Source organism: Abrus precatorius, unplaced genomic scaffold, assembly GCF_003935025.1.
Source record: "Abrus precatorius isolate BTA unplaced genomic scaffold, Abrus_2018 Scaffold4, whole genome shotgun sequence".
NCBI lineage: Eukaryota > Viridiplantae > Streptophyta > Magnoliopsida > Fabales > Fabaceae > Abrus > Abrus precatorius.
The window spans coordinates 15,383,649-15,402,994 of NW_020874384.1; the positions used below are offsets into that span (position 1 = coordinate 15,383,649).

Below are 19,346 nucleotides of genomic sequence, written 5' to 3' on the forward strand. Positions count from 1 at the left end.
AAAAAATGTCAATTATTTTAATTTGTTTAGCAATTTGACATTAGTCTTTTATTGAAAATTAAGAAATTAAAATTACTGTGCAATTTCAAGAATTGAATTATAAGTTCACTTTCTCTGTGTCCCTCAATCCGACAATTTTTAGAACAAGGAGTGTCAACTCTTAATTATTAACATAGAATTATAAAAAACTGACCGTGCTAAAAGACGTTGAAATGGCAATACACGCCTATTAAAAGAACATTATGCATTCAGGACTCGTATACACTGTTTAGTTAAATCATGTCGCTTCGTTTTTCTTTTGATGAAATGGCAATACACACCTTCGTTTTTCCATTTTACGGTATTTTATTTTTACTACTGTTTTGGCAAGGATTTCTTCTTTTTTAACATCTGATACCCACAAATGCAAATAAATAATTGAGTCAGTATTCGCTGCTTTGGACACGACTTTACTTGTTTACGAATGAATTATTGAAGCGCTTGTAGAAAGCTGAGCCGGCGAGCTACTTTGTAATTAACACGGTTTTTTGTTTAATATGCTTTAATGAATCTACAAATAACATATAATTTTATTTGTACAATCATGATAAAGTTTTGACGATTTATTTACTATAGTGTAGTTTTACCACTTTTCTTTTTCTTTTTGGGTTCAATTCAAATTCCACACCGCCTATAATAGGGTTGCTTAATAGAACTTTCTAAGGAATTGTCTAAACATTCAAATGAAAGTATCCCTTCGCTATCTCCAGTTATTTCTTATAAAGGTGAATACAATAATGGCAATTTAAACAATTTAATTTTAATACTTACCTCGTTTTAAAAAATTCATTTTTATTGGGTATATTTATTGAAACTTTATATTTTAAATTATATTCAGCAGTTTCATTGTTTTCTAAAAATAACCTTCACGAAAATGTCCTTTGGCAAGTTATGACAAAGCTATTATTGTGTTGATACAAAATTTCCAAATTACCTCATAAAAGGAAAATCAGAAATAATTCTTGCTGAAATAGTTAAAATCGTGTTCAAATTCATCACCTCTCAACTAAAATGACACAACTTCATCCCCTCACAAGTTCAAAGTACAACTATGTACAGCCATCCTGCTATGAAATACAAATTGTCCCCTCCCCTCGTAGGTCTCAAATAGAACCCTACCCTATTTACATTTTATCACTAAAATAGGATTTACAAGCCGTATATATGATGTCATTACATCTATAAGCTTTCACTGTGAAGAAGCCGGCAGCTGCCCCTGCAATAATAAAATTCGTCCCATGTGGACGAAGTCAATCTCCCTCTATATCTACTTCATGTGTTATCAAATTGCTTCTTTCTGCATCGTTAGTGGTACATTGGTGCAAGTGGGGAGAAGCAAAGAGATTCTTCTGAATCTCATCGGAGGAATTTAAAAGATTAGTGGTATTGCTGCTAGAATCAACGTCAATGCCTCCGGCAGAAGTTGGTCCGTTTTTACCACTACCTACAACCAGCAAGTATTGTTAAACATCATTACCCTTCAATTTTTGTATAGAATTTTCTTTCCAGGCTAATAAGACCTAGTAATTATTGAGGAGGTAGATAACCTGGAAGACTAGGGGCAGGCGTGTTTGAAAACGCAGGTGACATTCCACTTCCTCTTTTCACCTTTGACTGCATAACAGAACCATAGGTTATAATTGATGGTCAGCTGATAAAAGGAAGAAACTTTATTAATCCTCAATTTAACTTTGCCACAAAAATTTTACAGATTTTGTAATGCAATTAATCCCTTATGCTTGAATTGTCATGTGGAGATGTACTCCTATCTGATAGCTTGCAACTCACTTGTCATGTGGAGATACACTCCGAACTTATAAAGCTCAAAGGAGAAAAGCTAAGGTCAATTAAAAAAGATTTGAGTGTGAAGCACCTTTCTCAAAGATGCTATCTGGGTTTGTTTTCGCCATTAGATGTTCTGGTACAGCAAAGAACTTCAGTTAGCGTTTAGCATACCTTTGAAATTTCTTCACAGTGCTTTACAACAACAGAGATATTCGCACAACGTCCATGCAATAGCACATAGGCCCACAATAGAAGCTTCCTTGGTATGCTCAGATCAAGTGGCTCAATCCCAGTTGAGGGTGGGTTAAGCAGTGTCTCTGTTACTAATTGAGATGGAATCAAATAAAAGTTGAGACCAGAGGTAAGCACAACAGAAGAACTCTCTCGGTAAAAGTTATAGCAAGCTCTGAGCAAAGTGTTTGCAGTTTCCAAATTTTCATCAGATGCTTTCTTGATTATTATATTCTTTATTCTTGCTAAAATGCCGCTCCATTTTGTTTCAATTTTTTCCAAATGAGTTGAATCTTCGAAAGCTGTACTCCATAATTCATTTGGCTGCAAATCAATACAGAGCAACTGGCTATTATCCATACCACCATCGGTTAAATTAAGGACCTGAATCCCATTTGAGAATCCACATGATAACGGAGTTATTTGTGCCAAATTATATATAAGAGATCGGCACCAAGCAACAGAAGCATGCCTGCAAACTTTTCCACAATTACTATTCGAGAACTTAGGATTCTTGAAACGTTTCCGAATCTTCTCATTTATTGCTTCAAGAGTTTCCAATTTTCCAATTTTCTCCAATAATACAATGTATTCATGAAGATATCTGCAAAGATTAGAGGATTCGAGTTAGTTTTTACCATTGAAAAACAAATGGAAAACACATTATATTATATCTAAAGAAGTTCAGAGAATACAGAAATTGAAAAAAAATGTCGCTATTTGTTTAAATCTTATTACCCATATATGATATTCTCTGACATATTGGGGCCCTCAATTTCATGCAAGCTGCATATTTCTGGCCATAAGCTCCCTTGCTCCATGAACAATGCAAACATTTTCTCCAGCATATTGTCAGAACAGCTCACTGAACCAGAGGCAGTAGTCTGACAATGGCACATAGTTGAAATCAGGGCTTTTAGATACCTTCCAATAGCCACAGGTACAAGATCTTCAATGCATAATGAAAACTGCATTTGTCATGAAAGGGAAAGACAACAAATAAAGTTTACAATACTATCAGATAAGAGGAAAGGGTATGCAAAAATGACAGTCACAGAAGCGATGATGCAGGTTATAGTTGACAGGGGACTAACATATAATATTACTAAATTCTAAACAATATAGGAATGCTAAATATTATGTATTAAAGACAAATAGTAAAGATTCAAAGGCCGCTAAAGAAACACATTAGAGGTGTTTAGGAGAGGAAGGAGCAAATAATGAGAGCCATTCAATTAATGTTTTTGATGAATGCATAGTTAAATTAATTGGCAACAGGAACTTCCAAATTTTTCTACAGATGTGAAGTCAATTCACTTAGGTTTGGATTAACTAGTTAATCAGTCTAAAAATTATTTTCATATAAAAGCAGATATTAAAAAAAAAAAAAAATTGCGAAGAGAAGGGAGGACAAGTCTTGGATTAGTATTGGTTCTTTTATCCCTGATAAATCTGATGGTAAGGCTCAATTTGAATAAATTTCTCAATAAGTACTCTGATGAGAACCTTGGAAGAATCACACCACATAAGCTAGCCACTTTAGTTAGAGAACCCAAGGCCTTATAAACCTCACATTAGAATTATATACTTCCAATGTGGAATCCAAGTTTCATACTTGCAATTGGGATCCTAAAATACTTATAGGAAAAGAAATATGGAAGTAAAATAAATAAAATTTAAAATAAAGTCATACATCTCAGCTTTTAAAAAAGTTAATAAAAGAGGTTATAAAAAAAGCAAAATGCACGTGACTTTAAATTATCAAAGAAGTTTCCTTTATTTTATCTTTATTTTCTTTTTTGAGAGTGGTTATTGATAAATTTAATCCAAACTAGGCCTAATCATACAAATCAAGACAGACTCTGCTCTAGTCATGAAGGGAATTCCTTCCCTTATGCCTGCATAAACCTTAAATTCATATCTCCAAAGATAAATTTTCATCCCCACAATTAACTACCCAATCTTAGTCTTACTATCTAAAAGGCAACAAGTTAAAATCATCAATGATTCAAATTAATCAAGAGCAAAGAACAGTTATAAAGAACAAGTGCCTCCATGAGAACAAATGAAGCATGTAGCAGTAATCATTTGCTGACATGTAAATCAGATTTTTTGGGATTTACCCGTTTATCTCCTCGAAGAGAAACATACGCACGTTCAAGAATACATCTATCTCCAGTCTCCTCCAATAGTTTGAGATAAAATAGCACATACTTTCGAATGCAAGTAATAAATTTTCGAGAACTTTCTGGTAAGTTAACCTCAAGGGCTTTTTTGTTACAAGCAGAACCTGGTGCCTTGCGCCTGATATCATTAAATGCAAAACAGGTTATTCTTAGTATGTACATACTGTTGTTACATTCCTCCCACATAGCATAGATAACAATCCATCAAATATTACTTTATTAAGGAGTGAAACCCCCAAGAGGTTCCAAGAGAACATATCTTTCAAATCTTCAATGTTCTTGTTATGACACTAATTAATACTACCGTAGTATTATGCATTCTTGGAAATTGTCATAATATGACCCATCAATTGTTAGTGACAATTTCATTTCATTCAAGTTCAATCAAGATAACCAAAATTAAAAAATGAAAGGATAAGAACAAAATTGTACCTTCCTTTTTTGACCATGCTATCAATTTCCCACATATTTATTGTAAATGATGAGCGTGAAGATTTGAAGCAGAAAGATAAATGATCTTTTGCCCTCTCTATATCACCGTTCTCGCCTCTTTTATACAGCCCTTGAGCCAGCATGTATCTGGCCTTATGAAAATGTTTGAGATCGCCCTCTACACAAGTTTCAAGAGCAGAAAGGCAGTCATTGTAAATCATGGACCATACTTTATCCAATTTGAGTAGCTCTTCATGCTTTGTTTCCACAAAATTGGCATGAGTACATATCTCCTTTGTGTTAAATGATAAGCAACCCAAATCACCAAGGATACTTGTGACAGCTTCTTTTAGAGATTGATTAAAGGAGTTTGCTGAAAGAACCTGTTGTGGACCAAACAATAGTTAAGAATATAGATCGAGTGCCCAAACTATCTTGTCCATTAAAGTATTGAAGGTTAACCTTAGAATTAACTGCAACTATAAAGGACAGGGAAAAAAAAAAAAGGATATATGACAGTTAATGCAATCAGAATAATTGGGCAACAGCAAAGACAAATAAAACAAATAACAGATTGTTAACCTCAATCCTTAGGACTGATTTTAAGTAATTTAAAGCATAAGGTTTTTCTTGGGAAAGAAAACATTTATTTCATGTGATAAATGCTTCTTTTTTTTCCAATAAAAATTTACCAATTTTGGTTGCTTAAAATTATCCCTAAAGGCTTATGGTAATATTTTTCTTAAAATAATACCAAAATATAGTTCAGTGTTCAGAAAAGAGGAAAATACCTTCAAAATCTCCAAATTCTGTTTTCCACACTTAAATAATAACTTCAACCGTGAGGCATGCATCCTATAGACAGGATCAACAGCTGATATGTTCAAAGCAATGGCTTTGTTGTAATATGATAATGCTATTTCATGTGAATACCCAAGTTTTTCACTGAGTTTACCCAAGTAAAATGCATGTAACCAATCCTGCCTGTACAAAGAATCAAAACAGTTTATAAACATCATATTAAAACTAGAGAAGAGCAGGAAAAAAAAAAGACTACAGAAGAAAAAAGATATACTTAAGCGTGAAGGCTTTCTTAAAATGTTTCATTGAGTTCTCACAAAACATCATCCAGGCCGCATCCTTTAAGGGCAAAACAGATCTTTGATCATAAAATGGGACGACATTTTGCAGGCTGTCGTAGTATACCAATGCCAATAACTCATGTATCTCACACTGGAAATACAACAAATACAAAAAAGAGTTAAATATATAACCAATATTTCTACCAACGCAATGATGACCAGCATCAAGAATCCTAGTGTATGAATTCAAGTAAAGTTAATGGTTCCATAATAACATAAATCTTGAACATTGCAGCACAAAGTTAGATTTTTATTGCACATTTTATTAGCCTTAAATATTATCAGACATTTAACATATCCAAGTAACTAGAATAAACAATGAATGGCACTGTATTAATAATTCACAATGCACAAAACATTTCAAAAGAAGTAAATATATTAATAGAGGTAAAACCTGCTGAGTAGATGTCTTTGCCAAAGCTAAACTCATTAGTAGGCACCGTCTACTCCTCCTTCGGCTTGTTTCCACTCTCTCAGATAAAGTAGTAGTCTTCCTCCATCCTACTACATTAATGTGCTTGCTACCATCATTTAGCAACAAATCTACTTCCTAGCTCAGTGCAACAAAGAAAGATTTCTAAAACTTGACAAAATATTTAGAAATTAAGACATCATTGTTTATATGTAAATTTCACAGCATTAAGAATTTAATAAGGCAAATAACACTTTTAACTTACCTCATCATAAATATTCCCAAGTCGCTGCCAGCTTTCAAAGCGCAGAGGATTGTACATGAGATCATATTTGAAGAGCTTTGCATTTTGTTCAACAAATTCTTCCCCTTCCTTAGTCAGCACAAATCCAGGCCATTTATCAGTTGCACTCATTTCCTCAGACAGAGCCAAGAAATAATACAAGTTACAGTAAACCTCCAAATATGGCTCAGACCTGAAAGTCAATTATACTTTGAGAGAACTTTAAGAAACTAAAAACATGGAATATTGTGGTATATTGTAGCCACTAAATATAAATCAGTAGAGACCAGTTAAGAATAGAATAAATTTAAAATGAAGCACCTACAGACTACAGTACTGTCCAATGTATACCTCTTCAATAATGTTGCATTATACTGTGCAAGGCCACCCACATCAGGAAACATGATCTTAGTAATAGTTTCAAGAAATCCATCAGACCCAGCCTCCTCTGAGAGTTTATCTTCACATAGATTAGGATCATCTAGGAACTTATCAATAGGGTTTCCAGCCAAGAGATCTTCAGGTGGCTGCAGAAAGTGCTTCCTAATAGCTCTTAAAACTCTCCGAAGTTTGACCAGTCCAGTCCTCTGATACATACAAAACTTTTAGCAAAACATAATCACAAACAGAAATTCTGTACAATTTTCTGTGACAAACCGAATTATACAAATTAGGGAGAGAGAGTACTCACAGAAGATGCCTTTGCATAGGGAAGAACATACTTGAAAACATCAGCACATTGTTCCTTGCTTTGATAGTCTCCTCGGCTTGTATTTTTGTGCATCACTAGATCATCTTCATAAGATGAATCAGATCTTAGATTTAAACCATATAAACAGAAAAAGCACTGATCTAAAGCATTGTCAATTTTAGACTCAAGTTCCTCCCTTTCTTCTTCAGAAAGTTCATTTCCACATTCAATCAGTTGACTGCTTGAACTTTCACCCTTAATTAACTTACTGTCAATCATGGCACCTCCATGATTTTCACACTCTACTTCCCTACTGTCTTTATCATGGACATGGCAAGATGAAACCCCTTTGGATATTACTCCTTCAGAAACATCCTTTTTCACAGAACTAATTTCATCAATTTTGGTCCAATCCATCCGGATATCTAACATATCAGATTTTGATTCTTCAACAGAAACATTGACAAGACTGTTTTTGGACACTTCTTCACATCGCATTGATTCCTTATGGTTAAAGCTGGATTTAAGCTTCATATCCAAGGCCAAGAGATGCTTTATTGCAAACCTAAGAAATGTTCTTTCTTCACCTTTTCCGCCTTCACCCACACAACAAAGCCCATACTCAGCAAGCAAGTCATGCATTGCGACAATTAAATCAACCTGAGTTAAGAATGCAGGAAAGAAATGTAGAGGTTTTCAATTAAAAAAATTAGAAAAATCACTTAAACAACCAAATCACTTAAAAGGTAAAATTCTTCCTAGAAGGAGATAGCTCACTTGAGTTTTGATAGGTGTGGTTGGATCAAGATGCTGGAGTTTGCAGAAAACAATTGATGCATCAATGAAACAGATGCTTTCAGCTTGATCAGAAATTTCTTGTGCTGAGGCTTTGTTGCAGACAACTATGCTGGCAACATAGCTCATGATTAACAACAACAGAGAGTGCATTTGACAAATGCTACTCGATGGAACAGCAAGGCCATCCTGCAAGCATGAGAACACAAATGCTTTCACCACAAATGACATTCTATAGTAACATAGAGAGGAAACAAAAGGTTTTGTAAGTAAAACAAATTACATAAACCCATGTCAACAATCTCACAGATTATGACCTGGTTTGGAATTTTGGATAAAGTAAAATGAATTAAACTTCCCCTATAAGTTAAAAATCAACTTATACTCCTACTTATCTAGAAACTCTCATTTAATTTCTCTAAAACTTAAGGTGCATAAATTTAAGATAAGTATTATTTATTTTATTTCTTTATTTTTTTTCTCCTATAAATGTTTATCTAGAAATTTACCTAAAGTGAGGCTACGTCTATTATATTTTTTATTGATAAAAAAGGAATTAATGGAGAGAAAAGTACAACAAGCAGGACAACAAGATATCCTTCATAACATAAAAAGAAAAGATAACAGAAACAGAGAAAATCAAGAATGCAGCAGGACAGCCTAACCTCTCTAAACATCAGAAATGTAATTTCAAACAACCATGAGCACACTAGAGAGAAGCCATAACTGGAACCTAATCCAAAGCATATCACGTGGTATTTCAAAAGATCTAAAATGAATCATAGAGAATTGTTGCAAAGTGAAAAATGGACATTCAAGATTGACCCAGCGCATCAAACAATTTATTCCCAAGGAATGTAGCCACACAACAGTGAATGAACAATTGGGCCACTGTCTCCAAACTAAAGCCACACATCACATATATGATATATATCAGGAAAAGAGCCATGTGAGGCCTACAAATCAGCAAAATTCCACAAGTAGTACTCCTATTCTGACTACTGCAGGTGCAGTACAATCCAAGCTCATGAGTTTGACTTTAAAAGATCAAAGTAAAACAAATGGGTTTCCATTTCAACTAAAGCAGGTACAAAATAAAAATTAAGCCAACTCTAAACCTTGCAGGATAAGCAAATCAGTCAAAAAATACCACTATACAACCAATCACTATCAACCCCAAATACAGAGTGAAAAAAGCAAGTTGATAATTTGGATAATTGATAATCCTGTGGGCTAAGCAAAGTTTAAAATCCCTTTCCATTTATTTATGGCAAAAGGTTCCAGAAACCTAGCCAGATCAAAAATATTGGACAACTACTTCTTTTAACATAATCAATGAAAACAGTAGGGAGGTAACAGGAAACGAAGCTCCAAACATGGAACTTTTCGTTCCTTTCTTTTTTCTTGTTTGATAGTTATGAAACACCAATACTCCATTTTTCATCTCATATCAGTATCAAATACATATCCTATACCAATATGCTTTGATACTCTATTGATACATATCCAAGCGGTATTGAAACTATTTTTAAAATAAGAAAAAAATCTCAATACGTCTTCAGCACTCTTCAATACTTGATCCTTGAAGTTCCGATATACTTAAAGGATGCACAATCAAATGACTGTTCATCTTTATTTTGAAACTCTCACTTATTATTTGTAACAAATAAATGGAAAAACAATAATAGTTGGGAGTGAGGACTCTCTAAAACAGAGGAGATCACAACACACTGTACACACGACCAGAACAAAGGATACCAAAACACTTTGGTAGCTCTCACCCAACAGCCAACATCAAGTAGCTTAATGTCCCACACTTCATTCTTTTAGTCAATAGCCATGTTGTAGCTGGGAGCTCACTTCAGCAAGATTCTAATGTTTAAGAAATATGTTAGTTTATTTTTCCTAATTACAATATTTATTTATTATATTTTGCGAATTTTTTATATATATTTATATACATATCGTATCATATTTTTTTTAAAAAAGACATCTCACTGTATCAGATACAAATCATATACAATACCTGTATGGTATCTTTGTATCATAATTTGGCAGAAAAATAATAATTTGAGAAAACAACATCCTCTAAAACATGGGGAAAAAATTAGGACAAAATCCCAAAACACCACATATAAAAAACATAGAGCCCGTCAATTTCCTTGAATTCTATTAGAAATCTGTCAGCTTAAAATATCCATAAGCAAGCAAACGTAATGTTAGGAGGATGAAACTGTTCTATAATTCCAATGGACAATTTCTTTTTTACCAAGCTGATGACACATACCAAAGGGGTAATTACTATATTTGTATGTTCATTATTAGGGCAAATTATTAACAGCAAAATAATTGATAACTAGTAGGTAAATTATAATTACTGATTTATTTGAATTATGTTCAAGAAGGAGAAATAAGGGCATATGTAGTTTACAAACTTCAAAGATGAACAGGAATGTGGTTTCTTTTAAAATGAATATGCCCATGGCTATGACAGCTTAGAATCCAAAACTACTGGGAATGGTATTACTTACAGAATCTCCACGATGATCAATAACTTTTTTCACTTGTGAGATACAGTCAGAGAGTGCCTTCACTTCCTCTGCAACCAAGTGACTACAGTGTTTGCTAGAACTTTCCTTTGAATCAGTATCAAAATTAGGAGATGCACTTAAACCAAGTGTTTGATCAGAATATTTGAATGACGTAATACATTTATTCAAACCCATCATTGCCATAAGTATTTTCAGCTTTCTATAATGGCAATTGAAATACATCTCTACATCCATTGGCCTTGCCTTTTGACATGCTTCTATTAGAACATCTAGAGCCCTGAGTTCAATGGAACTTCTCTTTTCATCTTTTTTCTCTGCCATGGATGAAGAGAATGAATCAGGGTAGACATCCTGTGTGGAGAACAGAAGGGGAGAAAGCAAGGATACACATTCCAAAAAATTTCCTTCTTCCATCATCTTAATGATAGACTTTTCCATCAAGAAATTGACCTTCAATATATTAATTTCATAAAGAACTCTATCAATGTTTAGCTCTTTTACAGCCTTGCAATGTTGTCGGGGCACTGAACATAGAGAATCTTCCATGTTTTCACTCTTCGCCAAAAGTGACAACGCAATACAAAATTCTTCACAAGCTTTTGCCCTGTTGCCATCAAAAATAGACAATCTCCCACTTAACCAGAAGAATCGAGCCCAGAAGGACCTGTTTTTCCTCAGGAATGAGCTATCTAAATTTGAATAATTGCTCTCAGTAGCGGTATCTATTGTTGTTCCACTGGTCTCTTGGATACTATCAATCAGAAAACAACCTTTATTCAAGGCATGGGTCAAGTGAAAAGGATAATCTAGAGCTACAGATTCTATGATCTTACAAAGATGATAAGATGTTTCTGAAATAAATTCTAATTGTTTAGAACCATTGGGGGAGCATGATCCAAAGTCATAATACAGCTCAGCAAGAAAAATATTACATTCAGCAGTTCTCTCCTTTCCCCAGTGCCTTGTCAGCTTTTCTAACTCTAGAAATTTGACTAAAGCATCCTGATATGTGAGGCCCTGTCTAGCAACCTCTTCCAAAAGCAAGTGCGCCATATGGTAAGCACCATAATTGTTTGATGTTTCTTTTAAAAATGCAGAAACATTATTATATTCAGAATTTCCTAAACAGGATAGTGTTGTGGTATCACGATGAATAGTACCTCGACCCCCCAATCCACCAGCAATAAATGGCTCTAGATATTGAATAACAACCTTGGCACGGTCCTTGCCACAGGAAGAATCAGATTCTTCTTTCCCTGGTTTACGACTTCGGAGCCTTTCAAGTCGAGAACTCCGTCTTTCATGTGGTTGTTCTTCTTGGATATTTGCTTCTTTCTCTTTAAAATTACTTGACCGTTCTATGCTACCATCACTAAAAGCACTACTTTCACCACTGGACCCTTTCATTTCCATAGTATTCATAACAGCTTCAGAGCTAGAAGGTAAGTTTATGTTTAGCATAATATCAGGAGAACAGCAAGCTTTTTCAGGATTTATCTCAGAACTTTGTGGCGATAAGATTTCCAGAAGAGCATCAGTAAGAGCCACCCAGGAAGCTTCTGTCAGATGCAGTTCTTTATTCTGTTTCAGCTTTTTGAATGCAACATCCTCGTCTACTTTCTCATTAGTAGCTTTTCTCTTGTCAGGAAATTTGAGCCGCATATGTTTAGGTTCTAATTTGTCTATGCCTCTAGGAGCAAATGGCAACGGTTCTGATTCTTCAATGGTATTTCTAACATGCAAAGCACGAGAATGTGATGGCCAATGCCTCAAAATCAACTCAGCAACAGAAAGGCAAGCAACCTCATCACCAATTGCAATAAGAACTTCCAAAAGCTTCTCCATGCAATTCCCTGCAGACAGATTGGGGGAGTTCATATGTATGCATACAGCATGAGCATGTTTGCTAATTGACATAGAATTAATATTGAAAAGAAAAGTAAAATAATTTTAAAGGATGAGCATTATTGTTGAAAATGATTATTTAAAGTGATTTTGAAAGAACTAGTTCTGTATGGATAAGGGTGAGCTTGGTAACAAGTCACAACAATAAGATTTCAACCTTTAGTTACAATGCTCACATCAGATGGGTAAAAGGTTAACTAACGTGTCAAATCTTCCTGGCACCTCATATTTGTGGCAGCCTCATGTGGGATGCATTTTTCTACTTATGATTAGATAATATTAGATAAAAATTACTTCTGCAAAAAATAGCTTAAAAAATAATTTATATTAATATTCAACTGCTATGAATGAGGACATATTTGCAAAATGCCAAGCCGAAGATACCAGAATCAGAAAGAATTCTTGCTGAATGTCTGTTCAGCCAGAATCAACAAAATGTTACTTTGGGCAGAATGGCGATTCACACTGCTCAAGATGTCAATTTAACTTCAGATAAAAACATGTCAAAAGCAATTCTAAAGTCCAAATTGCATCTGTAAAGTGCAGAAGTCATTGCTTTCTTTATTCAAACATTTTCACACACACATAAAGATATTGATAGACAGTTAAAAATCAAAAGACACGCAACAGGAATGCATGAAGGGTAAAGATAACCCAAAGAGGTAAACAAAAATTGAATTTCACAGACAAGAAACATTAACGAGCTCTCCATTAAGTAGCCATTAGAAAATGGCTTATTAAGAATATTAGATACTTACAGTTATTAGGGCTACATAAGAGGCCTTGCTCAAATGCCCAACGTGAAATACTCAGTGAGCCCATTGAGCATGACAATGTTCCCAGTTGGTTCCAGACAACAGAATCTTTTGAATCAATCTCCACCGCTTGAAGATAACAGTGTAAAGCATTCTCATAATGTGTAGAACCTTGCTGAAGAAAAACAGCGGCAAGGTTTTTCAATGCCAAAAATCTGTAGAAACCTGTGTAAGTAGCACTCGTATATATATATATATATATATATTTAAGTGTATATCAAATTAGCAACACATTAGAGGAACTTAGATATTCAACCGGTCAACTGATAAAACAGTCACTGGTTACAGAAACCTAATTTATCATTGCCATAAAGCACTCAATAATGCCAAGCTGATACTGACATTGGAATGAGAAGCATTGCAAGAAAATGGACAACTTACACAGACAGAAGAATGAAAAACTGCAACAAGAAAAGTGTATATAGGTTTTTACCTAAATGATACCACACAATATAGTATGATTTTTTTAACTAAGATATGTAGTTTTAAAACTAACATTCTCCAGCTTTGTAAAAATTCAAAAAAGTTAAGGAGTTTATTGCAATATATTTGAGCCAAATGTTACCTTAAAAGAATACAGAATGAAAAGGATTAATTCATGCATGAGCACTGTACCAATTAAAATCTCAAGAAAATATTAAAATAACTCTAGCACACCCTATTACGCAGACTGCATTGTTATGTTAATGCATTCTGAGCTTTTAATTGGTCGTGCCCATAGATACTATGATTGCTCAACTTAAAGAGGAGCTAAAAGAGAATATAACAATGACAGAACAGTGGACATATTATAGAATATATAGTATAGTGCAGATCAAAACCTGAGTTGCAATAGATGACCATCACTTGCACTTCTATCCACCTGACAACAGAAATAAATCATACTACCAATTCAAAATGACACAAGAATTTGAACAAAATACGTGTTAGAAAGAAATCAAAACCTGAGCATTAGCAATAAGAGGATCTTTAAGGACAGATTCTAAAAGCTCGCGAGCCTTTTCATATTCTTTTGCTTGTAACTTGAGGAGTCCTTCATGATAAGTTTGAGAAAGATGAAATTCCTGAAATAATAGAAAAAATATGATACCCAATGAATAATACTAATGTAGCGCTTGAATTTAAATCATCTAAAGAAAATCGGGCAATTAACGCCCAATAAAAAATAATAAAGAAAAAGAGTCAACAGCACATATAAGAGTAACAGAGGAATTAAGAGATCACTAATCCTAATCTTCGTACCCTAAGGCCTAAGAAGAGCTCTAAGAACTGCTTTAACATTGTAATTTATCATCAAATAAAAAGAAAGTAACGTGCCTGAGCTTCTTTCGTGGGAGCCAATGGCTCCCACTGACTTTTAGAGTCCGTATCATTGATTGCTGCAATTGAGAACTGGCAAAGCAAAACCAAAGCCTTTTATCAGAATGAAAAATTCAACACTGCAAATTCAAGTAGCTACTCGCGAGAACAACGAAACTGTGACAGTAATGAATGACAATACGAAGATGAGTAGAACCTCGAGTTTACTGTCGTACCATATTTTCGATCGTCAGAACGTGAAGTGTTCAAGCGGTTTATATCGCTTCCCTATAGAGTCACTAATTTAGGGTTCCGAGCTTCGATTTTGGCTTCCAATTTTGCGGTTGAGACATTTAAGCGAGGGAGAGCAAGCGCACTTTAAGCAACGCCCTCAAACCATTCCACAAACGACGTCGTGCTAAACGCTTCTATCTCTAGCAGTTCTGCATTTCTGTTTCGGTTTCTTTTCTTTATCTCCTTAAGTCTCCCATGTTACAATTGAAGGAAGGTTATGTCTTTCTGCCAGTTCTGCGTTTCTGTTCTGGTTTACGCGTAAGGTTCTTACGTCACTATTTTTTATTAAAACAAACAAGGAAAAACACTCAAATATTAAACACTAACAACATCTATGAAAATTTCTCAATAACATACACTCAATTTTTATTGTAATCCTAGCGTCATTTTTAGTAATTTTTTATTTAAAATATTATATTATTAATAAAATTATAATATGATTTCAGATAATATATCATGATATTTGATAAAATTTCATCTAATACTTTTTACATTACTTTAATATTCGTAACTTTAAATAGTTTATATATATAAAAAAATATAATATTTGGTTATTTATAATTAAAAAGAGGTTATATGAATTAAAAAATTTTACATAAAACTTTCTTAAAGTTCAAAAAGTGTCGGTGTAATTTATTTTTTATTTAAAGAAATGTTTTAACGTACTTATATGCAAGCTTCAATTAATAATATTTTAGTATCAAATTTTATAATTAAAATTTTAAAATTGTATATATCATAAAAATAAGTAAATTAAGTTATTTTATTTAATAAATTTATATAAATACCAGTTTTTTTAATTTAACCGTTACATTTGTAAGTTCTTAAATAAATAGTCTAAGAAAATAAAAATAATAATAATGTGTTAAATAGTTTTTTTTTTATTATTCTTCAATTGAATAGACACTCCAAACAAAAAAAAGACAACTAGTTTTTGAAAGCTCAATTGGCTGAAAAATGTACGGCACTTAACTTTTCTAAAAATACAATAGAGACTAACAATTATAATAAATTAAGATAAATTTTTAATTTCTATAATAATTGAAAATAACATGATTCATGAAAATATTAGAATTTAGTGGTTGAATTTTTAATTTCAAATCTAATTTAATTTGAAGATTGTTAATAAGTCTAAGACCATTAATAAGGTTCACAATTTAAATTTGATAGCTGAATAATTTTCTGATTTTTTTTTTATGAAGCAACAACAAAATTTTCTTAATAATTCGTAACTAAACTACCACAAGTTGCTAGACTTTGACGTCATAAAATAATTCATCTACATTAAACTTAAATGTACAAAAAGGAGAAGGGTATCAACCAATCATGGTCCCATGCTTACAAGTTGTGTGTATAAAAAAAAAGAGGATCATATGTGATCAGAAAATATATATAGGCAAATTGACAATTCAATTTATAAAGAAAGTTCTTATGATCTAAAGACTTTCGATTAAAAATTCAATCATTCATATTTAACTGTAAAAGTCAAACAATAATTTCAAATTAAATGTTTTAAATATTAATCTCATTTATATTATTATTACCAAGGTTAAATATTAACCATCTAGATAAATTATAAGTAAAAATGAAACCCAATATTTTTTTATAATAAGATTGTTCCATATTTCAATAGCAAATTTATAATCTCTAAAGATATGCATTATAGTTTCAAGGCTATTACAACATTTATCACACATATTGGAACTAGATAAATTCCTATTAAATCTCTCATCATCTATTAAGAGTCTAACATTAGTTACTTAAAAAAAAGGTTTAATTTTGATAGATCTCTTCCACTTTGAAACCAAACTAAATAATACATAATCATCACATTTCTTATTAGCTTCTATTAGAGAGAAAACAGTATGCAAAGATAAATTATCATTGGAGAATGGGATCAGCTAGTCACATTACGACCAACAAAAATATAGGGAGGTATTAAACTATTAGTAACCTGCTTAGATTGATCTGAAATCTTCCTTGAGTTTCATGTTTACAAATTTTATTCCAAGCTATTAGATGACACATTTTATTAGAAGACTTAGAATTTCAAATAAAATGTTTACATATTTTATTGATTTTCTCCCAAACACCTACTGAAAACACGTGTTTGAATTGTGTAACTAAGGATACTCATGATGCTGGATTGTGTAAAGTCACATAGTAAGCAAAGGAAATTGAAATCATTTTTCAATTGACAAATTTGTTCTAATTTTATTTATTATGTTAGAATAAAAATTCTTATTAATTTTCTTGCTAAAAATGAAAATACCAAAGTAAAATCCATACTATCAGCCCACCTAATACTTAATTACTGACTTAAAATCATCTTCATAACAAAGTTAATATTTATTGAAAATAAATAGAAAATGTATCATGGTTAACTTTCCGATAACATGCATAAAAAAAAAAATTGCATTATAGACTGAACTAGTTGAATATGTTCTATAGTTTTTGATTTGTCTAATTTTTCTTAAATTTGATTTGTATGATTAAAATAACATATTGACTTGTTTAATAGTTAAATTAATAAAAAATAATATTTATAAAATGTATAAATAAAATAAATTATTTAGTTGATCGTAAAGTAACTTGATTATGATAAACAATATTAATATTATGTTGTTATTTATTAATTTACGAAGATTTTGAATAAATTATTATTAGTTTAGGTCTCAATTTGATTTAATTTAAAAAAATACTTGATTTTAAAAACTGAAAAAACTAAAATTATACGTGATTCAAATAAAAGAAAATAAAAATATATTTAATAAAAAAAGTATTATAGTTGTCATTGGAAGTTACCAATTTTGTTATTGCTATACTGTACTGATGCCTAAGTTATTATTTCATCTTGTTGTGACTATATTACCCCTGGCTGAGAATTTTGCGGGTTTGAAATGAAGATTTAAATATGTCTTCATTTTTTTAATTATGTTGTCATCTTCACTATTTGGATATACGAATTAGATTGAATTTTCAACGTATATCAGAGTGGTTGTTCACGATAATTCGATATATGTGATCTTATGCCGAGTATATAAATATTTGTTTTTTCATGTCAAGAGTATATAAGTAATCTTGATGTTATTTATTTTTTATATTATTTTTTTGACTTATATACAAGTTTATCCAAAGTGTTACACGAATATTAATTCTTCAACATTGTATGATTTTAACATCTTTAACTGTAATTATTTATATTTAATTTTTTTATTTAAATGATATTTTAGTTCATAATAATGTTATATCGATATTTTTAAGAATTAAAATGTTATTTAATTTTAATTTTTTTACTTTTAATTATTTATCCTAAAAATTAATCTAATATTAATACAAACATAACATAATATGATATTAATTTATACAAAATCATAAAAATATAAAAAATAATTTTAAAAATAAATGAGTTTTATTACATTTTATTCTTTTATTTTACTCATTTTATTTAACTATTTATACATCTTTTATTAATTTATCCAAATAAATAGTTTATTCTTTTGATTATATTTTTATTTATATTGTATAAAGTTTTGAAACACATTTGAATAATTTTATAAACTAACAACATTAAATGTAAAAGATTAAAAATAAAAAACTACATATAAATTAAAGTATAACTAAACATTAATGACAGTTGGTCTAAGTGACAAGTGATTTAAGAAAAATAAAATAAAAAATTATTTACAAATTTTTTTCTTGCATAATCTATTTTTACGCCCATTTCACAAACTCTTTTGAACCGTAATCCTTCTTCTTAAATGCTTCTTCATTATTATTTTTTTTCACAATTTTTTCGTTCTCACATAACCTATTTTTGCACCTATTTCGCAAACTTTTTTAAATCATAAACCTTCTTACATGCTTCTTCATTATTTTTTTTTCACTCTTGATCTGCTTCATACATGTTCGTTGCCCGTATTCTAAAGTAAATGTGATCAAGCTATTGCCCAACCGTTATACCCTTTTAAATAGACCTAAACTATTACTGTGCCTAATGTTAAATTTCCCTTAGAATTGATAATTATATACAAGAGTGTTTGTACTACTCATTCCTGATTATTTGTTTTTCCTTTCCTTTAAATGTTCTTCACCGTTATTCTATTTGTTTGAAATTGCATGGCTATTTTCGGACTTAGGTGGATATGCATGTTGTTTTGTTTCGGGGAATTGGGGTTGATCATATGTTGTACATTTAGTCCAGTTTTTTTAGGGACTATACGTGCAAATGAATTATTCAACATGTCATTGGACAATGTTTTAATTCCTTTTTTTAATTAATTTTAGTTTCTTTTATTTCTATAATTTTGAAAATTCATTATAATGCATGTAACGCGTATAATGGTACGTACTACAGTCTAAAATAAAATAAATTCATAGAAATGCATTTATATAAGTTAGTCACTTTATTATTATATAATTAAAAGAGGTTAATTTAAGCAGTTTCACTTAATAAATGTTTTAAATTTGAATTATTCGGCACAA

General features: G+C 31.6%; 2 protein-coding genes across 9 annotated transcripts in view; one reads left to right on the top strand and one right to left on the bottom strand.

Annotated features, from left to right (window-relative positions):
- The window catches only part of LOC113865595, a 32,613-nt gene extending 13,799 nt beyond the window's left edge, over nt 1–18,814 (top strand). For both annotated transcript variants that reach the window (XM_027500272.1, XM_027500273.1), the window contains exon 24: nt 18,798–18,814. The gene's annotated coding sequence lies outside the window, so the exon portion shown is untranslated. The remainder of the gene's footprint in view (nt 1–18,797) is intronic.
- On the bottom strand, nt 956–15,069 carry LOC113865593 (calcineurin-binding protein 1). Of its 7 annotated transcripts, none has more exons than XM_027500268.1 (20): nt 14,804–15,069; nt 14,586–14,660; nt 14,213–14,332; nt 14,090–14,130; nt 13,212–13,423; nt 10,528–12,401; nt 7,979–8,185; nt 7,574–7,861; nt 7,202–7,456; nt 6,862–7,097; nt 6,493–6,703; nt 6,210–6,365; nt 5,749–5,906; nt 5,465–5,657; nt 4,674–5,056; nt 4,179–4,359; nt 2,794–3,023; nt 1,996–2,659; nt 1,587–1,653; nt 973–1,483 (listed from the first exon to the last, which is right to left on the bottom strand). In XM_027500268.1, exons 1-20 carry the CDS (start codon nt 14,804–14,806, stop codon nt 1,290–1,292), a joined length of 5,748 nt encoding a protein of 1,915 aa, XP_027356069.1. In that variant the 5' UTR covers nt 14,807–15,069; the 3' UTR covers nt 973–1,289. The 7 variants fall into 7 exon arrangements, 6 of the variants coding, with proteins under 6 accessions (XP_027356066.1, XP_027356070.1, XP_027356069.1 ...); XM_027500266.1 differs by having other exon boundaries at nt 974–1,483; nt 5,465–5,547; nt 5,629–5,657; nt 7,202–7,861; XM_027500265.1 differs by having other exon boundaries at nt 956–1,483; nt 7,202–7,861.
- Nucleotides 18,815–19,346: the final 532 nt, after the last annotated feature.

Coding starts and splice junctions, on each gene's coding strand:
- LOC113865593 (XM_027500265.1), bottom strand. Junction 13,424..14,089: donor GGTCATCTATTGCAACTCAG/GTTTTGATCTGC, acceptor AGGTTTCTACAG/ATTTTTGGCATTGAAAAACC. Junction 5,658..5,748: donor AAGAAAGCCTTCACGCTTAA/GTATATCTTTTT, acceptor TTCTTTGTACAG/GCAGGATTGGTTACATGCAT.